Source organism: Benincasa hispida, chromosome 4 (genome assembly GCF_027475165.1).
Source record: "Benincasa hispida cultivar pf3 chromosome 4, pf3_genome.v1.1, whole genome shotgun sequence".
Lineage (NCBI taxonomy): Eukaryota > Viridiplantae > Streptophyta > Magnoliopsida > Cucurbitales > Cucurbitaceae > Benincasa > Benincasa hispida.
In genome coordinates, this window is record NC_143481.1 from 13,749,385 (window position 1) to 13,771,415 (window position 22,031).

Genomic DNA, 22,031 nt, shown 5'->3' on the forward strand with positions numbered 1-22,031 from the left:
CACGATATGATATTCAAACGATAATAACAGTCCACACAGATAAAAATAGAGTCTGACTAGCACAAGAACTAAGAACAAACAAACAAACAACCACAGCCAAATAAGAGGGCCGCTTTCTCCCACTGTTGAACTATTGTTCATACTGTCGAAAAAGGGTTTGTTTGCCCTAGGGGTTTATTTGTAATTTACTTATGGGTCTAGGGCTTCCTATCTGTCTATTTATTTGAGCAGTCTTTTTGTATTTCAGTGTAACTTAATAATAAGATTCAATCGTGGTTTTTTCTCCCTGGCCTAGGGTTTTACATGTAAATCAGTCTTATGTTTCTCTTCTTCTATTTTTATTTTTATCATGGTATCAGAGCACAGGGAAGAAACCCTAGCCACCATTGATGAGTCTCCTTCGACGACAAATTTTGAGATGGCTGACACGATTAAGGAAGCTATCCAACAATACCTAGAGACTGCCTTACCTCGCCTCCTCCAACAAATGAGTGCTGGTGGACAGATTGGGTCTTGCCCAGATGTGAGTGATGCCCAGCCACCCTTCAACCACAGACCGGCCGACATCTCAAGTGTAGATAGTGGTCGGCGAACAGATCCAGCCTTGTTTGGTGTTCGGCCAGGTCTAGTCGTAGCCTAGACGGTGTTCGGCGACTATTCAGATCCGTTGACGACGATCAGACCTACCGATCGGCTGGGAACCTTCGCGCACAATAGGCCGGTCGATCTCCCAGAAGTTTTCGCACAACCTAGACATGAGCTCCCAGCCGCCGCGACTTTGGATGAACTTCCAGCCGCGACTTCGAACCCTAGGGCAGTCGACCACACTGGGTTGCGCGACCAATCGACGGCGTTTTCTGACCAGCAACCTCCGGGGGTAGGATGGCCGGTCCTCTCTGACTGCAGTGACGCCGATCCGGTCGTTTTTCCGACGAACTCTCCGGCCAGTTTGACTGGGGCATGTTCTGATGAGATTAAAAGCAGGTTTGTTATTTGGGTCGGTTCTTAGTACAAACTCAAAAATGGTTCAACCGGAATCGTCAAATTTACAGCTAGGCTCTGAGAACCCGGTAAACTCTTTCTATTCTTTACCTGCTACAAATTTATTATCTGGATCAATAGGACACTCTGCAGGGATTATAATTGGAGAAAAGTTGAATGGCGAAAATTATTTTTCATGGTCTCAATCCATACGAATGGCTCTGGAAGGAAGACAGAAATTTGGCTATTTAACTGGGGAGATAGCCAAACCTGAACCCAGTAGTCCCCACGAGCGTCTTTGGAGAGCAAAAGATTCATTGCTACGATTAGTTCTGGTGAGTAGCATGAAACCTCAAATTGGCAGACCGTTACTTTATACGGCAACTGCCAAAGAGATCTGGGATGCAGTACAACAGTTGTATTCGTAGAAGCAGAATGCATCTCGCCTATATACCTTACGCAAACAAATTCATGAATGTAAGCAAGGAGCTATGGATGTCACGTCATACTTCAACAAATTGTCCTTGTTATGGCAAGAAATGGACTTATGCCGTGAGATTGTCTGGAGATGTACGTATGATGGAATGCAGCATTCCAAACTTAAGGAAGCTGATCGAGTGTACGATTTTCTGGCGGGGTTAAATCCAAAATATGACGATGTTCGCAGCAGGATTTTGGGTCAACGCCCTACACCATCACTGAGGGAGGTGTGCTCTGAAATACGCCTCGAAGAAGACAGGTTTAAGGCCATGAATATTTCAGTTGTTATGTCTATTGAGGCTGCAGCTTTTGCCACCAAGTCATCTGGATCAGATGGTGACAAGAAACCTCCACCTATCTGTGAGCACTGCAAAAAGCCATGGCACACGAAAGACCATTGTTGGAAGCTTCATGGGAAACCTCAAAATTACAAACGACGCCAGTCACAGGACAAGACTGGTTCTGGACGTGCTCTGGTCAGCGACTTGGCAAATTACAAGAATTTGACTCCGCCTCGAGTTGACAGTCAGAGTAACTTAAGTGCTGTTGGGGTCAGTGCAATTGCACACTCAGGTACGACTCAGTCCTTTGGCTTTATTAGCATTAATGGTAAACAACCTTGGATTATGGATTCTGGAGCAACAGACCATCTGACCGGGTCTTCTGATAATTTTATCTCATATCACCCGAGTGCCGACAATGAAAAATTAGAATCGTCGATGGCTCGTTTGCCCCTATCTCAGGGAAAGGACATCTGTCTCCATTTGATGGTTTGATATTGTGTGATGTGCTGCATGTTCCTAAAATTTCGTATAACTTACTATCTGTTAGTAAAATTACAAGGGACTTGAACTGTCATACTGTTTTCTCACCCGACATTGTTTTGTTTCAGGATCTGGGCTCGGGGACGACGATTGGTATTGCCCGGCACGATAGGAGGCTCTATTTCCTGACTGATGAAACTTCCTTTAAGGATGGTTATAGGACTAGTTTTGTTTCTTTGAATTTCTCTGTTGAAACTGATTTTATGTTATGGCATTACTGGCTGGGACATCCCAGTTTTCAATATATGAAGTACCTTTTTCCGCATTTATTTCATAATATTAATGTGTCATCCTTACAGTGTGATGTGTGTATTCGGGCTAAACAGAATCGTGTTTCGTTTCACTCTCAACCTTACAAGCTGTCCAAACCATTCAGTCTTATCCATAGTGATGTCTGGGGTCCCTCACCTACCACTACCTCTACAGGCAAACGGTGGTTCGTCACCTTTATTGACGATCACACCAGATTGACCTAGGTCTTCCTTTTGACTGATAAGTCTGAGGTATCCTCTGTTTTCCAACAATTTTATGCGACTGTCGAAACCCAGTTCAACACAAAAATTGCCATTTTACGGAGTGACAACGGGCGTGAATTCATTAATAACTCATTCCAGGACTTCCTGGTATCTAAAGGAATCATCCATCAAAGCTTGTGTGCCTATACTCCCCAGCAAAACGGAGTTGCTGAGAGGAAAAATAGACATCTGGTAGAGGTCGCCCGTTCCTTTATGATATCTACCTCTCTTCCTTCCTATTTGTGGGGCGATGCTATCCTCACTGCAGCCCACCTTGTCAATCGCATACCTTCCCGTGTCATGTCCTTCCATACTCCTCTTGAATGTTTCAAAGAATTGTATCCCAACACTCGGTTAATTCATGACGTACCTCTGCGGGTGTTTGGATGTGTTGTCTTTGTCCATACCCATGGTACCAATCGTACAAAATCACTCCTCGTGCCCAGAAATGTGTCTTTGTTGGGTATCCTCTCCATCAACGTGGGTACAAGTGTTATCATCCCTCGTCTCGGAAATACTTTGTGTCTATGGATGTCACCTTTCTTGAGGATCAACCGTTTTTTCCCGTTAGTCCTCTTCAGGGGGAGTGTCCTAGTGAAGAGACTAACTGGTCCTCATACTCTATCCCCCTAGAGATGTCGGCTGAACCTGAACATCCTAACCCTGTCCTTCCTACTAATCAAGTCCCTTGGATAACCTACTACAGGAAGAATCTCAGGAAGGAAACAGTGCCGCCTGTCGCCTCTCCGGCTCCAGTTCATGAGTCTGACTCGGTCTCAGTTCCAGGTATGAATATCCTTATTTGTGATATTGATGATTGTGTTGAGACTGATAATTGTAGAATGGATAGAGATGTAGAGATTGATGCAGATAATGAGAAAATAGAGGGAACTGAGGAGGATGGAGAAACTGATGGAAAAGACAACACTGAAGAAATAACTTTAGCAAACGAGAATAGTGGAAGGGAAGGTGATTGTGTGGGAAATCCTTCTGACAAAAGATCCATAGATCAGACGTTTGACTGCAGTAAGGAACGTGGAGAAGAGGAGAACTGTGATGCGTCTCTTGATCTTCCAATTGCCTTGAAAAAAGGGACTAGGTCATGTACAAAGTTTCCTATGCATAGTTACATGACATATAGTAACCTATCTCCTGAGTTCAAGGCTCTTACTACCAGTCTAGATACGGTAATGGTTCCAAGTACTATACAAGTTGCCATGGAAACTCCCGAGTGGAGGGCTGCGGTTATGGAAGAAATAAGAGCCCTAGAGAAAAATGGAACATGGGAATAGGTTACTCTTCCTAAGGGGCACAAGACGGTTGGATGTAAATGGGTATTTACTGTCAAGTACAAATTCGATGGCTCGATTGATAGATATAAGGCGAGACTGGTTGCCAAAGGCTTTACCCAGACCTTTGGTATTGATTACTCTGAGACATTCTCTCCTGTGGCCAAACTCAATACAATCCGGGTGCTATTATCTGTTGCTGTTAACAAAGATTGGCCTTTGCACCAGTTGGATGTGAAGAATGCGTTTCTTAATGGAGAACTCGAAGAAGTTTATATGAGCCCTCCACCCGGCTTTGAACACCACTTTAACCATCGGGTTCGTAGATTGAAGGAGTCTCTGTATGGGTTGAAACAGTTGCCAAGAGCCTGGTTTGACAGATTCACCATGTTTGTTAAAGCTCAGGGGTATGATCAGGGGCACTTAGACCACACGTTGTTCATAAAAAGGTCGAGTTCAGGAAAGACTTCAATACTTATTGTGTATGTAGATGACATTGTTTTGACTGGTGATGATACTGATGAAATCATAAGACTTAAAACGAAGAATGCTGAAGAATTTGAAATTAAAGATCTGGGAAAATTGCGATACTTTCTTGGGATGGAGGTGGCCCGATCGAAAGAGGGTATATCTGTATCACAACGAAAGTATACTCTAGATCTCCTCAAAGAAATAGGAATGACTGGGTGTAAACCTGTAGACACCCCGCAGAGTATAATGTCAAACCGAGTAATGTTAATAATGGAGCTCCTGTTAGCAAAGAAAGATATCAGCGGTTAGTCGGGAAGTTGATATATTTATCTCACACGAGACCTTATATATCATATGCCGTGAGTGTTGTTAGTCAGTTCATGCAAGCTCCCTATGAAGAACATATGACAACAGTTGAACGCATCTTACGGTATTTAAAGGGCACTCCTGGTAAAGGTCTTCTGTTCAGGAAGTCTAGTAAATGTGGTATAGAAGCATATACAGGACTGGGCTGGATCTACTGTTGATAGAAAGTCTATGTCTGGATATTGTACGTTTGTCTGGGGCAATCTGGTCACTTGGAGAAGTAAGAAACAGGGAGTGGTTGCCAGGAGTAGTGCAGAAGCCGAATATAGGGCCATGTGTTTGGGGATATGTGAAGAGATCTGGTTGAAGAAAGTATTAACAGATCTTCAACAAGACAGTGAGCTTCCAATGAAGTTGTTTTGCGACAATAAAGCAACAATTAGTATTGCCAACAATCCGGTCTAGCATGATAGGACTAAACACGTCAAGATTGACAGACATTTCATTAAAGAAAGATTGGACAATGGGAGCATATGTATTCCCTACATCCCTTCAAATCAGCAGATTGCAGATGTCCTTACAAAGGGGTTGTTAAGACAGAGTTTTGATTACTGTGTCAGCAAGTTGGGTCTGATCGATATTTACGCCCCAACTTAAGGGGGAGTGTCGAAAAAGGGTTTGTTTTCCCTAGGGGTTTATTTGTAATTTATTTATGGGCCTAGGGCTTCCTATCTATCTATTTATTTGAGCAGTCTTTCTGTATTTCAGTGTAACTTAATAATAAGATTCAATCGTGGTTTTTTCTCCTTGCCCTAGGGTTTTCCACGTAAATTAGTCTTGTGTTTCTCTTCTTCTATTTTTATTTTTATCACATACACAACACAACATAACTAACCCTAGCACAATAGTTTAAATACCAACATTCCCCTGCAGCTCCTACACTTGGAACCACAACCAGCTAACCCTCTGTCTGGGGTGTAATTCCCTTTCTACCCGTCCTCTTCTACTCTTTCTTAATGGGAGGCCTACCACAACCAAAACGCAAAATGATGAACACCCCTGCCTTAATGATTAGCGCATAACAGTTTTAGAACGTTATTTGGTCACTTTTTGTACTCTATTGGCCATGTTAAGACAACCTAATTAAGAACCTAAGGCAAAACTTCTACTTTCTTTGGACTTTTGTTTTCCATAGTTCTTCCAGGAGATATTTCGGCTCAGAGGGAATGATACTATTTTCTTAAGTTGGAACTTCATAGTGGAGCAACCTGGAGGATCCAATTTCCATACCTTTTTGTCTTTCCTTCTTCCAATAGCAAAATCTTTGATCAGAATAATGCTCAACTCTTCCAATTCTTCCTTGTGTAAATTTCTTCTAGAAACAATATTACAAGAGTGGGTTTTATTATCTCAATTTCAAACATAATGCTGAAGCATTTAACTGCTTTGAGATTGCATAAAACCGTGGAAATTTTAACAAAAGAGGTGGAGATTGTTGATTTCCAATCCAAATGTCATTCCAAGGGAAGACTTCCTCAAGTGGTTAATGACGTGTGACACCAAAATTTTGAATTTTTCCTTAAGTGTAGGTTGCTGCCTGGTTTCTTGTTTTTCACAGTCCATCTATCTTTTTCATGAAAATATATCATTACCCGGTGCCACAACTCATTTGTTTGTCCAAACAACCATTTGTCAATAAGGTTTCATTCATTCTTTGAATTTCCAATGCCCAACTTCCAAATTCAAGAGGTTTGGTCTTATCGCAATATGCCAACTGATCAAATGCCTCAATCTCCCTTCACTATTTCCTCTGGAAACTAAGTTCCTTATTTTTCTTTCTAACTTTGAGCTACCTTGGTTTTTTTTTTTTTTTTATTTTTTTTATTTGTATTTTATTTTTACAAAGAGCTATGTTCCTCGGTAAAAGAAACAAGGCAATAAAGTTAGCGTAAGGCGCAAAAGAAAGCGCTTTTTTTCTTTTGTGAAACACACCATATATAAAAGTAATACATAAAGAAGAGAAAGCATAGTCGAAGAGGAAATATGGAAATAAAAAGACTCTTTAACACAAGAAAATTTTGCATTTAGGCTTCATAAATTTGATTGTTTATTTAATAAAGAAGGACAACCCTAATTATTACTATATTTTTAAAAATAACAAAAAAAGCCCCAAGGCCCGGGCCAGTGCTTAAAGCCGGGAGGGCTTTTTAAAACACTGGACATATAATATGTTGAAATGCATGTGAGAACTGTATCACAAAGTGTCAAATCCATTCCTACCCCCCAAAGGGCATCTGCAATAAGATATTAGATTTTCATGTTTGCATCCCAATATGCCAGCGACATTCTTCTTGCACTCTATTCATCAGACGCATGTGTTCTTTTTCATTGTAACTTGGGAAATGTCTGTACGTAGGTCTTTTTGATCAAATCATACATTGTGCTGAAAATGTTGACATCGTTGAATTATTCAAGCATCTCCATTCAAAGGTAATATTTTTGAAGTACTTATTTGTTTCCTTGAGTTTTGCATGCTTGGTTTTCATGTTACGACATCTTCCCAGGTAATGCTAGGTTTGCCCATGCTAGAAGGAACCAATCCTGCTTCATGCTTTCCATGTAGTGCTATTGGTTATGAAGCTGCCTGCTACAGTCGTATATGGAGTGAGGTAAACATTACCCTTCGAGCACGTAAATCATTTTTGGAATTTGCTTTACTAATAAATATATGCATAACATGTTCTAATTTTTTAAATTTTTTTGTAGTTCACTGTCGTAATAATTGTATCATTTAAAATGGAAAGGGGAAATAGGGTGTTCATGTGCAGTTATGTACTGGGCATTGGTTATCTTTGTTTAAAGAAAACATAAACAGCAATCTAACTTTTGCAGGTTTTTTCTGCTGATATTTTTTTCTCAAAGTTTCGCGGTAATCTTTTGAACCAATATATTGGCTTGCAGTTCAGAAACAAGGTAATAAACTTGCATTATGCATCAAAGTTTGATTTGTCATTTGGATTAATTTTATATCACCATTTCAATTTGTTAAAAGACAAAAAGAGAGAAAGCGGAGGCATAAGATTTATATGGAAAACCCTAGAACATGGAGAAAAAACCACGATAAAGAGTCTCCGTTTTATTAAATTTTTACATAATGTGAGAGATACAAGAGGATTCTTATTTATTGGCTCCAACAAGCCTAAATACAAAAAAGGAAATAAAAATAAGGTAAAGTAAATAACTATAACACCCTAGGACTAAAAACAATCAACCAAGTCCCTTATTTCCAACACTCCCCCTCAAGTTGGGGCGTAGATATCAGTCAGACCCAACTTGCTAACGCAAGAGTCAAAACTTTGCTCGAGTAATCCTTTAGTGAGAACATCTGCATCTTATTGATTTGATGGGATATATGGAATACAGATACTGCCATTGTCCAGTTTCTCTTTTATAAAGTATCCGTCAATCTCCACATGTTTCATTCGATCATGTTGTACTGGATTATTGGTGATGCTTATAGCAACTTTATTATCACAATAGAGTTTCATAAGTTAGACACCATCTTGATAAAAATCATATAGTACTTTCTTCAACCAGATTTCTTCACAAATTCCCAAACTCATAACTCTGTGTTCAACATCCGTACTACTTCTAGCAACTACAATTTGCTTCTTACTTCTCCAAGTAACCAGGTTACCCCACACAAAGGTATAGTACCTGAGGTACGCTTTCTGTTGGTCACTGATCCTGTCCAGTCAGAGTCGGTATAGGCCTCAATGCATTTCCTATCAATTTTTCTGAACATTTGACCTTTACCAGGAGTGCTTTTCAAATATCTCAGAATTCGATTCACAACCTCCAAATATTCTTCATAAGGTGCCTGGATAAACTGACTGACAACACTAACAACATAGGAAATGTCTGGTCTGGTATGTGACAAGTAAGTTAACTTTCCCACCAGACGTTGATACCTTTCTTTATGAATTGGAACTTTGTTAATAGAATCTCCTAGTTTAGTATTAAATTCTATAGGAGTGTTAGCAGGTCTATATCCATTCATACCTGTTTCCTTTAACAAGTCAAGAGTGTACTTTCGTTGTGAGACAGAGATTCCTTCCCTTGATCTGGCCATTTCCATTCCAAGGAAATATTTTAGATTTTCGAGGTCTTTGATTTCAAACTCATTTGCCACCTTCTTTTTTAGTTTGGTAATCTCATCAATATCATTTCCTGACAAGACAATATCATCCACGTACACGATTAGGACAACAATTTTCTCAGACATTGACCCTTTTGTGAACAATGTATAGTCAGAGTGTCCTTGAGTGAACCCTTGGGACTTCACAATGGTAGTAAACTTTTCAAACTAAGCTCTCGGGACTGTTTCAGACCTTATAAGGATTTCCTGAGTTTACATGCCTGATGATCAAACTGAGCTTCAAAACTTGGAGGAGGGCTCATGTACACCTCTTCTTCTAAATCACCATTTAGAAAGACATTTTTCACGTCAAGTTGGTGGAGAGGCCAATCTTTATTTACTGCAACATAGAGAAGAACTCGAATTGTGTTTAATTTTGCTACGGGAGAGAGTTTCTGGATAGTCTACTCCATAAGTTTGAGTAAACCCTTTCGCTACAAGACTGATTCTCTCTCAAACCTAAGAGTTTTACATTTTTTATTATGTGGAATATTTTTCCCTCTCCCCTTCAACTTCCTCCCCTTCTCCCTAACCTTGTGAAAGGTTGGTTGATCTGATTTGCCGCTGCCGAGAATTTCTCTTAAAAAAAGAAAGGGTTCCCAAATGCTTGCGGTAGTTGACCTTTCGAAAGAGTGGTAATGGATTTGGTAATCCATGAACCACCTGTGGTGTTAATCCACAAAATTTGGATAATCCTTTGAAAATAGAGTTGGAATCATTCTCCAGCAATCGTTCAAAATTTGGATAATCCTCTAAAAACAGAGTTGGAATTATTCTTCCACAATTATTTGTAAAGTTCTAGCTCAAAAAGAGTCCTGGTTTATATATTCCCTTCACTCCAGGATGTATTGGAATCTAAATACCAATTGTTCTTCCATTAACGCCCCCCTCCTCCTTGGCGCGTATTCCTCCACTAAAATATACTGGTTTCTGTAAGGGTTTGTAAACCAGGTAATGCACTTGGCAATTGCAGCCACCGGCATGGGCCAAATATGTGTTTGCGTTGAAAGGAAGGTCTTGAGCTGAGGGTTGTCGGGAAAGATTTAAAATGTGGATTTTGAAACGAATTTAACTGAATAAAAAGGGAACAATTTCATCGGTCATCGGATTCTCAAAGTAAACTATAACTGGTTCTAGTACATATCCACGACCTTCTCTAACTTTATTATTAGTGACAACGACCCTCCAAATATCTTCATGATGGTATGATATTTGTCCACTTTGGACATAAACCCTTATGGCTTTGCTTTTAGTTTCACCTTAAAAGGCCACATGCCAATGAAAATAGTTGTCTCACTTATATATTTATGATCATCCCTTTATCTAGCCAGTGTGGGACTTTGGTTGTATTTCCAACACCTACTACTACCACCTATGAAGCACAGATACAGATACGGCTACACGATACGGATACGATCGGATACGGCGATTCGCCAATTTCTAAAAAACTAAGATACGGATACGTCATTTTTTATATATATTTTTAATATATATATTTCTAAAAAATGAGGATACTGATACGTTGAAGATACATTTTTTTTTCTTTAAGAAAATATAGGATATAGATAAATTTAGCATACAAATTAATAACAATAGCACAAAATAGAATACAAACACTGAAATACAATACAAAAAAAGCAACATCTAAGATGTTGAAGTACAATAGTTAATAAAATGCAATAGAAAAGTGACTAATATTACAAAGAAGAAGAAGAAGATTAGAGGGAGAAGTATGAAGATAAACGAAGAACTTCTTCATTGAATTGTTGAAGATATTCAAATGGTTTATATTTTGGTGGACTTGGTGGGGACTCAAATGTGAAGATGGAGATTATATGATTCTAGTCTAGGGTTTGGTTTGTTATTTATTTATTTTTTCTTTTAGTTTTGGACTTGAGTAGTGAGCTTCTTAAATAGGTTGCCTAATTTTAGATTGGAAAATATTAGATGAGTTACTTGTCTTTTTTTTTTTCTTAAAAAAAAATACGCATAGAAATAGATACGTCAAATCACGTGTCAAATGCGTATCTAAAAAGTATCTGAAAATATAGATACGTCAAATCGCGTGTCAGATACGTATCTGAGAAATATCGGGAAGTATCGGTATCCGATACGTGTCTGATACTGATTCTTTGCCTCACATGAAGTATCTGTGCTTTATAGACTACCACTTTGGGTCACTTCCATCTATTTATGCCAAATGGACAGGTCATCCCATGTCTTGAGCAGCCTCCATATATCTGAGCCATCGCCTTTGTGATTTTGTTTATAGCAGTTGACAACTAATTCTCTCTAAAAACTCAACATATTCTTACCGTCTCATGTTACTAACTCATACTAACTGGCATAATAGTGCTGCATTGCCCGACACGCTAACTTAAAGGTCTGTACATTGTATCCATAAGGGATTGAATGAACTTTTACCTATCTGATGTGGCAGGTTTTGGCTCCGGGAGGTGCAAAAGAACCAATTGATGTTCTATCAGACTTTCTTGGGAGAGAACCATCAATTCAAGCTTTTATTGACTCTAAGGCTGAATATAGCTTGTGAGGTAGAAGGAATTTTGGTAACTTCCTTCCTTCCATTCTTTTCACAAAAGAAAGAAGTTCACTCGGCGTTTTGCAATTTTGTTTGTTCATCATGGACACATATTTGTACCAAAATCATGATGTCATCTATTTATTCATTTTTCCCTTAATGTTTATCCTGTGTGCATAGGTATTACTTTAGGCAGATCGAATTCATATTATTAATGGTCCATTTGATAACCCCTTGATTTTTTGTCTTTAAAAATCGTGCCTATCTTCTCACCATTTCTTAATTATGGGTTACATCTTTTCTAAGTAAACATTTGAAATTTCTTAATCAAATTCTAAAAATAACTTAGCTTGGATTTTGAAAACACTCCTAAAATATAGACAACAAACAAAGAAACCAATAGAAAAAAGTAGTATTTATAGGCTTGATTTAAAAAAGAAAAAAGAGAAAATCTAAATAGTTATCAAACAAAGCCTATACAACTACTCCGTTTCACCGGAGAAATTGATTAGTAATATTTCCCTACCCTTAGGATTGTTAGCTGGCTAGAGGTTTTCTTATTAAAACATCCTTTTCCACCTTCCTTTGAATTTAGCAGCAGCACGTGGTCAAAGTTAGAGTTTAGCTGTACTACTTTTTTAAAACTTCTTTCAATGTGAAATCTGAAGTGATTGTTTAGGGTATCAGTTAGATTTCATTGGCTCCTATATATTAGGTTTCATAAAGAAACCGTATAACAATTTCCTGGTAGCCAGATGAGCTGATAAGTGATAACAATTAAATTTAGTGGAATGTGGGAGTGGACCCAATAGGATTTGACTTCCATAAATCGTATAATCAGTCAGAACCGACACCCATTTCAGTTGAATTCGAATTTATTATTTAGTTTTTGACCCCTTCCCGTTAGTGTGTATGGGTAAATAAAGATGGATACTTTGTATGGATATATTTATTTATTTTTATGGCTGTTATTTATCAATGAAAATAAAATTATTGAAACCTTTTGCTATGTCAATACTGTTTGTAATTTATTATAAGGTCTTAAAGGGTATTTTTTTTCAGTACAATTATAGGATGAGGGATTGAAATATTGAAAAGCTTTACAAAGATAATGGAGACAACTATATTTTTTTTTTTTTTTTTTTTTTTTAATATATATATAAGACCATTTAGGTAAAACTAAAAGCAAAATTAGGAACACCTATTTTTAAAGTGGACAATTTCATAATATTATTAGATATATAGTGGGATGTTGTCTTTCATAATTAGTTTATATCATAATTTAGGCTCTGTTTGGTAACTATTTGATTTTTGGTTTATTGTTTGTAACAATGATGTCTATAAATATCATTTTCATCTATTGGTTTCTATGTTTTGATTTTTATATTTTGAGCGTTTTTATCCTTCAACGTAAATTTTGAAAACTAAAAAAAAAAAAAAAAAAAAAATAGTTTTCACAAATTTTGTTTTGTTTGAAAATTGGCCAAATAACTCAATTTTTTTATTAAGAAATTTTTAATTTTTTAAAAAAGGAATTTTGACATTCCTATTCAATTTCAAATGCTACTAATAGTATTAGTGGATGAGGTGTTTTAAATGGTGTATGTCAATATCTTCACTCTTGATATTTGTAATGTTATTGCCAACAAGAAGTCGGTTTATAAAATAAGGAACTCATTATCCGAAACTTTTCACATTCTCAAAAAAAAATTGGTTCATGAAATGAGATGCCCATCTCTTCCACGGTTGACACGTTGCATTAGAATTCCAGAGACAGAAGCCAGAAACCCCTATTCAATAAATGCATGGTAAGGAAGAAATCCAAAAGGGTATGACAAAACTCCAAAGTTATTGCTAACAAAAGATGGTACCCCTCACCCCTCTTTGCAGCCCTCCCTTAATTTGGTTCCTTCTTCAATGATTTCTTTACCTGTCATTTTCTCTCTTCATTTTTTTTAAAAGATAAGTAATGAAGAATATGTCGTGACCCTGCCCCTTGTGTCCATTATTATTATTTTTTATTTTGCAAAAAGAAGAAATACCCATATGTGGAAATTACCATAGTTTAGCGACGGTTGATATACTTTTTCTTAAAGTCAGATGTTTAAATCTTCATACCTCTGCTTATTGTACTACAAAAAGAAATTAACATACTTGTTGCACTAAAGTTGGAGCTTTCTGGAATAATGAGAAGTGTTGTGGTGGTGTGGGTTGGATGGTGTGTCTCTTTTAGATTTCTATTTTAGGAAGATTCACCATAAATGGTTCATCAAGTTTCTCAAAGTTCAAACAATTATTGATAGTTCAACTTTCGTATTTTGGTTAACAATTGTCTGGTTGTTTTTACCATGATTGAATTTGATGTTAAAAAGGTGAACTTAATTAACAATTGTTTTTAATTGAGGTAAAGGATGCAATGGATGGAATTCGGGCTTTGCCGAGTCAGTCAGGTTTATCTCCTTCTCACATTGTTCCATGTGTGTAACAAGGCTGCTCACTGAGTAACCCAATATGTTGTTGGTTTTGCTAATCTTTCTTTTGTTTTCTTTGATTCTTTCCAATTTAAAAAAGCTTGGCGGTAGTTGGCTTTTCGGCTTTTTGAGTTAGATTTTAGATGTAATTTTTGATGACCTGAGGCGAGCTTTAATGAATTTTTCTTAAAGAAAATAAAAAGGAGAAGAAAAGGAATTTGCCCGTTCAAATAAGGTTAGTTGACCGAGATCTGAAAAGCTCCATACAATATCTTTCTTTCTTCCTTTCAACTCATTTTGCCCTGTTCTTAAGCTATATGAAAAATCCAATTCTTGTTTTGTCAAATTGTGACTGAGTTTACTTTGGGGTATTAAAAACCGTTTCTAATTCCCGTTTTTCTTTTTTCTTTTTTCTTTTTTTATCTTTTGGGTCTTACTTCATCTTCGGGTCTTCCATTTTTGACGTCTATTTTGGACATATATATATGTAAAAGTAGCTTTTGTGTGTATATGTCAACCAATTGCAAAAGAAGCCCTAAGTTGAAAAAGTTTGCAAAAGTGCACAATGCTAGTTTCGTTTCAACTTTCACGGCAACAAAACACAGGTTCAGTTAGCTTGTTTTTATTTTCCAAATATTAATTGTCACGTTTTGCCTGCCATTACTTCAAGATGACTTTTATACCATATTATTAAGATTGAAAGCATATAAATCATAAACATTAAAAAGGTAAAAGAAAATATGCTCTTTTTCTTTATATTTGTAAATTTCCTGAAAACTAGACTAAGGTAAAATTATGAATATGGTAGGTTTGATAAATAATTAGTGAAATATTGTAGATTTGAAAGTAATTAGAGAAATACTGTAGTATTGTGATTTGATTGGTACAATTTTTTTAAAATTAGATGTAGGTCGAGGGTTGAATACTCGACTTCTTTTTTGTCAACCTTCGACTTTTATTAAAAAAATATTAATCCTTTACCAACTAAATAAAGTATTTTTTCCCTTTTTTTTTTAATATTAATCCTTTACCTTCTCTAAACAAAGTATTTTATGTAAATTCACCGTTCTATTTTTTAATAAGAATATCTTTATATTTCTTAATAATAAGTAAAATTAATTCTAAGAGACATCATAGAAAAGAATAAATTACATTTTTTTTCTTTCATATTACAACTATGATTCATAATTGGAAAATAATAAAATGTAAATTAAAATATTCATATAAATACAACAATTTAATGTTTCTCATTTATTTTAAAATATTAATTAAAAAATCAATGTGTACCATAAGATGGACTTCGTCGATTTTGAATTGGTTGTCGTCGACTTTGAATTCTAGGTTGCTCTGGTTCTTGTTGATGTTGCTCTAATTCTTCTGGATGTTGCTCTGATAGTTCTTGTACATTTGTAGATGCCTCATAGTATAAATATTCATTATGCTCTCCATGGCCATGCTCATGTCCATGCATGTATGAAGATGATGGATTGGCCTCTGAATCATAATATCTTAACCAAAAGTAGCATCATATCAGACTAGCATAATCAGTTTGGTTCTGTGTCTGCGCCATAGGAGGCAATTCTTCCACATTGTGGTTGATCTCATTGAACTCATCTTATACTCAAGCACATCCCCTATACCTAGGAATTGGTGGAGGAGCAATAGGTATATCGTGCATATAATGTATCTCCTTCATATAGCTCTCGTTATTACTGCATATAGTAAGAACCTGATTTGGATCATTTGCAGCATCACAAAGGTGATTGTTGTTTGATCTCTGTGAATTATAAAAAAAATTAGACAATATTTAAAATAAATTTAAATTAAAAATAATTAGACAATATTTAATTATGTATTAGATGACCCATAATTGCTCTTGGACGAATAATGTATCGTCTTGTAATAATATTGTGCAAATTGATTTAATTTTGAGTTGCATCCTTATCAAATTGCCCAATTGGGTATCCGTTGCAATAAACCTTGTATAACAGTGTCATCGTACCACCAAATGTGCAACTTTTTCAAACCAATTTTCAGTTCTTAAGTCGATGTCATGCAATAGAGGTTCAGTATTTCATTCTGATGGGACATTCTCTTGGAGACCAAATTGTATGATCACTCTGTTAGGCAAATGCTACTCACTAATGTAAAAACATATGTGAAGGCTTATCGTCTACCATATGTGTTGATCGTTTGTACAAAAATCAGACAAAGTGTCCATGACAGCCTTGTAAGGCTTCCAAATAATCTAAAACATAAAATATTATATTAAAAATATTGAAGATAGATATATTTAAAATATGTATAAAAAATTCAATTGGGTTTAGTATTCATGTACCTAATATCTTATGACATCACAAAACTTTAGTGCAATTATCAAAAAATTTAACTGCACATGACTTTGACTAAGTTCTGAGTAAAAACATGTATGTTGCTCAACATACTTAGTTATTTCAAACAAATAATGCAATTTTTTCTTTGTTGCACGAAATTTCTATTTGCAACCTTCTTCCCACTTCTTACACCGAATTGCCCAAATCGTCGGTACAATCTCATATGACATGTGACACTTAATAACAAAACACTGCATGTTGTAGCATTTTTTTGTCTTGACAAATTATCCCCTTATATAATTGAGTATTGTCACCATCTACCGTAACTACAATTGGGTCGTGTTCTCGAATGTTATCTGTTACATTCATATCCACATCATTGAATGTATCTGAAGGTAACTCGTGTTCAACAATCAAAATCCAACTCCTCAAATTCATCGTCTGTTTCCATTCTAAAATCTCTATATTGATTGTTAACCACCATATCTTTAAAATCACAGGGTGGTACAATTGATTCAAGATTAGGATCAATACATTGAGTTAGATCTTCAAATTGACTAAAGGGTTATGCATTCAAGTTTATATCCAACCTTACCCGACTCACATTAACATAAAATGTACTAAATTGGGGACATCGCGATTGAAAACATCAAGTTCATTGTTTGTTCCTTAGGAATAGGAAATGATATAAATCTTATTGATTCATGAACTTGATGAAATAAATCAATTAGAAAATAGTATATAGACATCCTGATTTGTTCTCATATCTACACCAAGGGACATCTCTACTATTTCAACAAATTGTTAAAAAAACAAGTCCACTATTCACATTTATGCTAAAACCCCACACGGTGATTGGTCACAACTCCATCAACACCATCAATCACATTACCATTTGTAAACAATAGAAATCCCAAACATTTGTCTGCCATTTTCTAAAAAAAAATAGACAATACATTACTAATTATCAAACTTAAATATAAATAAAAACAAATAAAGATATTAAAAAATATTTAAAAAACTAACAAAAAAAAAAAAAACATTGAACATTAAATTTAAATATTAAAACAATCGAATATTATAAGAAATATATAAAATAAAAATTCACGCAAGTTAATAATTTTGTATTAAATAACATAAAAAATACTAAACTTTTTAAATAAAAAAATACTAAAGAAATAGAATATTATATAAAAAACAAATAATACATTATTAATTATTTTACTAATTATCAAACTTAAGTAAAAAAAAAATATTAAAATATTAAAAATATTAAAAAATTAATAAAAAACTTTGAATATCAAACTTAAATACGAAAACAATCCAATATTATAAGAAATATATAATAATAAAAAAATTTTATTAAATAAAAAAAACTGAACTTTTTAAAATGCACTGATACTTAAAAAATAACAGTAATACTAACAAAATGTAATATTATTTAAAATACAAAAAAAAAAAAACACTAAGATGATAAATCTAACATGATATAAATATTAAACTATAGAGAAAAAAAACTACTAATATTAATATATAAATATTCTTGAATTCAATGTCTATTAAAAAAAGTTAATATGATAGATTTACTAACATCAATATATAGCCTATATTAAAAAAAGTTGTTTTTAAATATAGAAAAATAAACCAAACTGATAACCTCAATCTATAAGTAATTAAAATGACATATCTAGCATAATATAAATATAACAAAGTATTAAAAACAAAAAACTAGTAAATAAAAAGTAAACTCACGAATTCAATAATGGTTTTACTTTTTTTTCCTCCTCAAAGTGACAAAGGTCCTTCTTTACTTTGCTATTTGTTATCCAACGAAAAACACTACGGAAAAAATGGGATGTTATGAGAATATGGATCCATAACTTATTTTTAATAACTTTAATTCTTTTTTGTTCTTTGTTTCCCAAAGAACAATAAAAACTATAAAAAAAATATATAACAGTATGATAATAGTAATAAAATTTATAATTATTTTTTAAAAAATTAAAATTTAGTAGAGTGAATGTACAAACCTTACAATTTGATGGGCGAATGTGGGAAAAAAGAGGATTTAGTAACAATTTTGGGAGAAGAAGAAGGAAAAAGGTAATGAGGCAAAAAAGGAGAAAGTAATTTGTGAAAAGTAAAATTTGAAAGAGAAGAAAAGAAGGATAGAGAGTACATGAGACACAAAGAGTGATACGAGGAAAAAAGAGGGAGGAAGATTGATGGAGAGTGATGAAGATGGATTTGAGAAGAGTGATTTGAGAAGTGGGTGTTGGGGTTTAAAAATAGGTAGGTCAAGTGTTCAAAACTCGACCCACGGAAGGTGAAGAATTAAAAGTTGCTTCAAAGCTGTCGTTGGAAGGATTAAAGTTGCTGAGGTGAGACAGGTTGAGACTTCAAGTCTCGAGGTGGACAGGCGGGCAAATATTTTGACAGTGGTGCAGGCGGGGCAACAGGTTGAAAGTTGAACCCTCGAGTTGGCTTTGTCGAAGGTTGAAGTCTCGACCTATTGTAGGTCGAGTTTTGAAAACTCGACCATTTTTTTTTTCTGACTACCCTCAACCTTCTAAAAAACTTGCCAAACTATATAAATCCCTAAATACCTTTATAACTACTACATTTCACTAAATAAAAGTTCCAATTATAATATTAAAATAAAAGTTTCCAAGATGAACTAGTAAATATCAATTTATACTTCTAGGTTGTTTCTTGAAATGTACCCTACTAATTTATATCATATGCAACTTGCAAGTAAACTTTACATCAAGTCATGTTTTTGAATTTCCCCTTCTCTATTTTAACCTTGGTATGTTTTCAAAATTTACAAATGGTCCATATCTATTAACTATTTGCTCATGTCATATTGAAAAACGTAAAAAAAAAAAAAAAAAAAAATCAAATTGAGATATTTATAAGAAAAATTCTCACAAATAGAAAAAAATATCAAAGGATTTACATAAATAGCAAAAAAGTATGGATAGACAATGATAAACTTCTATCATTCTTTATTAATGATAGACTTGTATCAATTTCTATCGCTGATAGACATTGATAAACTTCTATCAACCTTCATTAGTGATAGACTTCTATTAGCTTTTATCACTGATAGACTTCTATTAGTGATAGAAATTATCAGCATCTATCAGTGATAGACTTGTATCGGTTTCTATTACTGATATATATCATAGACTTCTATCAGCGCCTATATTACATATAGACATTGATAACAATATTTATCACAAATTAAAATTTTCTTTTTGTATAATTATTTTTTCCTTATTTTTCTATTTTTGAAAATCCCTCATCTTAAAATATGAGAATAAAAATGACATTAGCATTGGCATCGAGTCATGGGAATTCCTTTCACAGCGGTTCAAGATCATTTTTCTTTCGATATATTATCGTTTAATTTAATCTTAGCATCCCTTCTTCTATATTTTGAGAGAAAGAGAATTAAGTATTATTTTTTCTCAAAATTAAATTTATTATTTAGATACAAAAATTTATATTATACATCAGCCTATCAGATAAGCTATAAGCACAGTAAACTTTATAAAACAAAATTTTTATGTTTTCTTTTAAATAATCCAAATAGCTCGAATCAACCCAGTCCAATTCTTCCTCGGTGTATACTAAAAATTAAAAAAAAAAAAAAAAAAAATCTTCGATGGGTTGAATTGGTTCAAAATTCAAACCCCCTAACTAATCAACATGTATGTTGTTAATTAATGCATTTTATAATTACAAGTTGAAATTTGATCCGTTTGATTTTGGCAGGAAAAGTGGAAGAAATTAATTAATAATGAAGGGAAAAAAAGAAAAAAGAAAAAAGAAAAAAGAAAAAAGAAAAAAGAAAAAAGAAAAAAGAAAAAAAGCTGGCCGCCAACAATGTCATATGAATTAACGATTTGTGATTGATTTTCAACGTTTTACTTGGCCATCTAATTATCATTTTCGTCACACCTTAATTTAAATATTTAAAAATAAATATTAATTTATACCTCTAAAATTTTGGAATGACATCTATTTAAATTCTAAACTTTAAAAGTTGTATCAATTCAAACCACAAACTAATAATTGTATCAATTTAAACTCTAAACTTTCATAAGTGTATTAATTTAAACTTTGAACTTTCATAAATATATTAATTTAAACCCTGAACTTTCATAAGTGTATCTCAATAAGACATAATGGAGGGTTTGAGTTGATACAATTACAAAGTTTAGGGTTTAAATTGATATATTTATAAAAGTTCAGGATTTAAATTGATACAACAGTTAAAATTCAAGATTTAAATTGATACAATACCCAAAGTTCAATGGTATAAATTGAAATTTGTCCAAATATTTTAATTTTGACATTTTAGAACATCAAATTAAATGAACAAAAATCAAAATTTTATAAAACTAGTATCATTTATTTCTATTTATCACTTTATAAAAAAGTAGTTACTTAAAAGACATAATGTGTAAATAAAATTAAACAGTGAACTAATTATAGAAACTTAAAAAAATCTTTTTACCTAAATTTTTTTATAAAGACCGAAGAGATCTTATTGATGCTAGCTCAGCTTGTTACACGGTGTTATGATACAAGTTGAATAATTATATGAGTAGGAGATTAAATCATTAACCATCAATATTTAAGATGATAAGTGATGCACTTTATTCACTTAATTATATTAAGATTGACATGAGAGAAGTTCGGCCAATAACTTCTTATATAGTTTCTTCGATTCTTGTAGGAATTGTTGGAGCTCGTTTGACTACTGGAACGGTTTGTTGTTGATTTTTTAAGGGAGCTGAAAGGAATATTGCTGCTATTATTATGTGGAATGTGTGAAATTATTGGAACACCATCAAAGCTTACAATGCTCCTCCTAATCTTGGGTCCGTCATTTTTCAAAGTCCGCCTTTATGCTCAAGAGTTCGGTGCTTGGGATTCTTCTCCTCCCCCTCTTCCCATGGAGAGCATGTCGATTCAGGATGTTTGGAGGTCGCCTACGAGTGGGTGTCGATTCAGGATGTCCTTCTCTGTTCGTTGAATCTGACTGTACTGAGCTGGTTAATTGCCTTAATAAGGTGGATCGAGATTCGTTAGAAGTTAACTCGCTATGTCAAGAGATTGTCTCCTTGGCGTTGGAGATTCACGTTCGTTCTTTCTTATGGTGTGGTAGATCGGCTATGGGTTAGCACATTGCCTTTGGTAATTTTGAGGCTTTATTTTGTAGGTTGCTCTTCTTCTTCCTCTAAAGAAGATGTTCGTTCTTCTTTTGTGTCGTCTTGGTTTTCTCGATTTTAAATGCGGAACTTGGTGGTGTGTCTTTGAGTTAATCTTGTTACTTTGTTCTGGTTATAAAATAATAAATAAATTTCCTCTATCAATCCATTATAATCGATGCTTAAAACATGGAAACATCGTAATTGGTTTCGATAATGAAATTGACTATAAAAATTGTGATAATAAAAAACACAAATTAATTTAAGTTTAAACAAGATATCGATTCAAATTTTCAAGTTCATTCTATTTTAGTTTCAAAATTTTAAAATTTATTACATTTGTGTTCATAGTCTTTTAAAATGTCTATTTTATTTCATGAATTTTGAAAAATATAAATGCTC

General features: G+C 34.3%; 1 protein-coding gene across 2 annotated transcripts in view; it reads left to right on the forward strand.

Moving 5' to 3' along the window:
- The window catches only part of LOC120076088 (Zincin-like metalloproteases family protein), a 38,563-nt gene extending 26,705 nt beyond the window's left edge, over positions 1 to 11,858 (forward strand). The window contains exons 17-20 of one of the 2 annotated variants that reach the window (XM_090312849.1): positions 7,283 to 7,356; positions 7,431 to 7,535; positions 7,759 to 7,839; positions 11,505 to 11,858. In XM_090312849.1, the coding sequence (XP_090168975.1) occupies positions 7,283 to 7,356; positions 7,431 to 7,535; positions 7,759 to 7,839; positions 11,505 to 11,615 (371 nt within the window). In that variant the 3' untranslated portion in view covers positions 11,616 to 11,858. Of the gene's footprint in view, positions 1 to 2,353; positions 2,563 to 7,282; positions 7,357 to 7,430; positions 7,536 to 7,758; positions 7,840 to 11,504 lie in introns of those variants that run through there. The other variant, XM_090312851.1, reaches the window with a different exon arrangement.
- Positions 11,859 to 22,031: the final 10,173 nt, after the last annotated feature.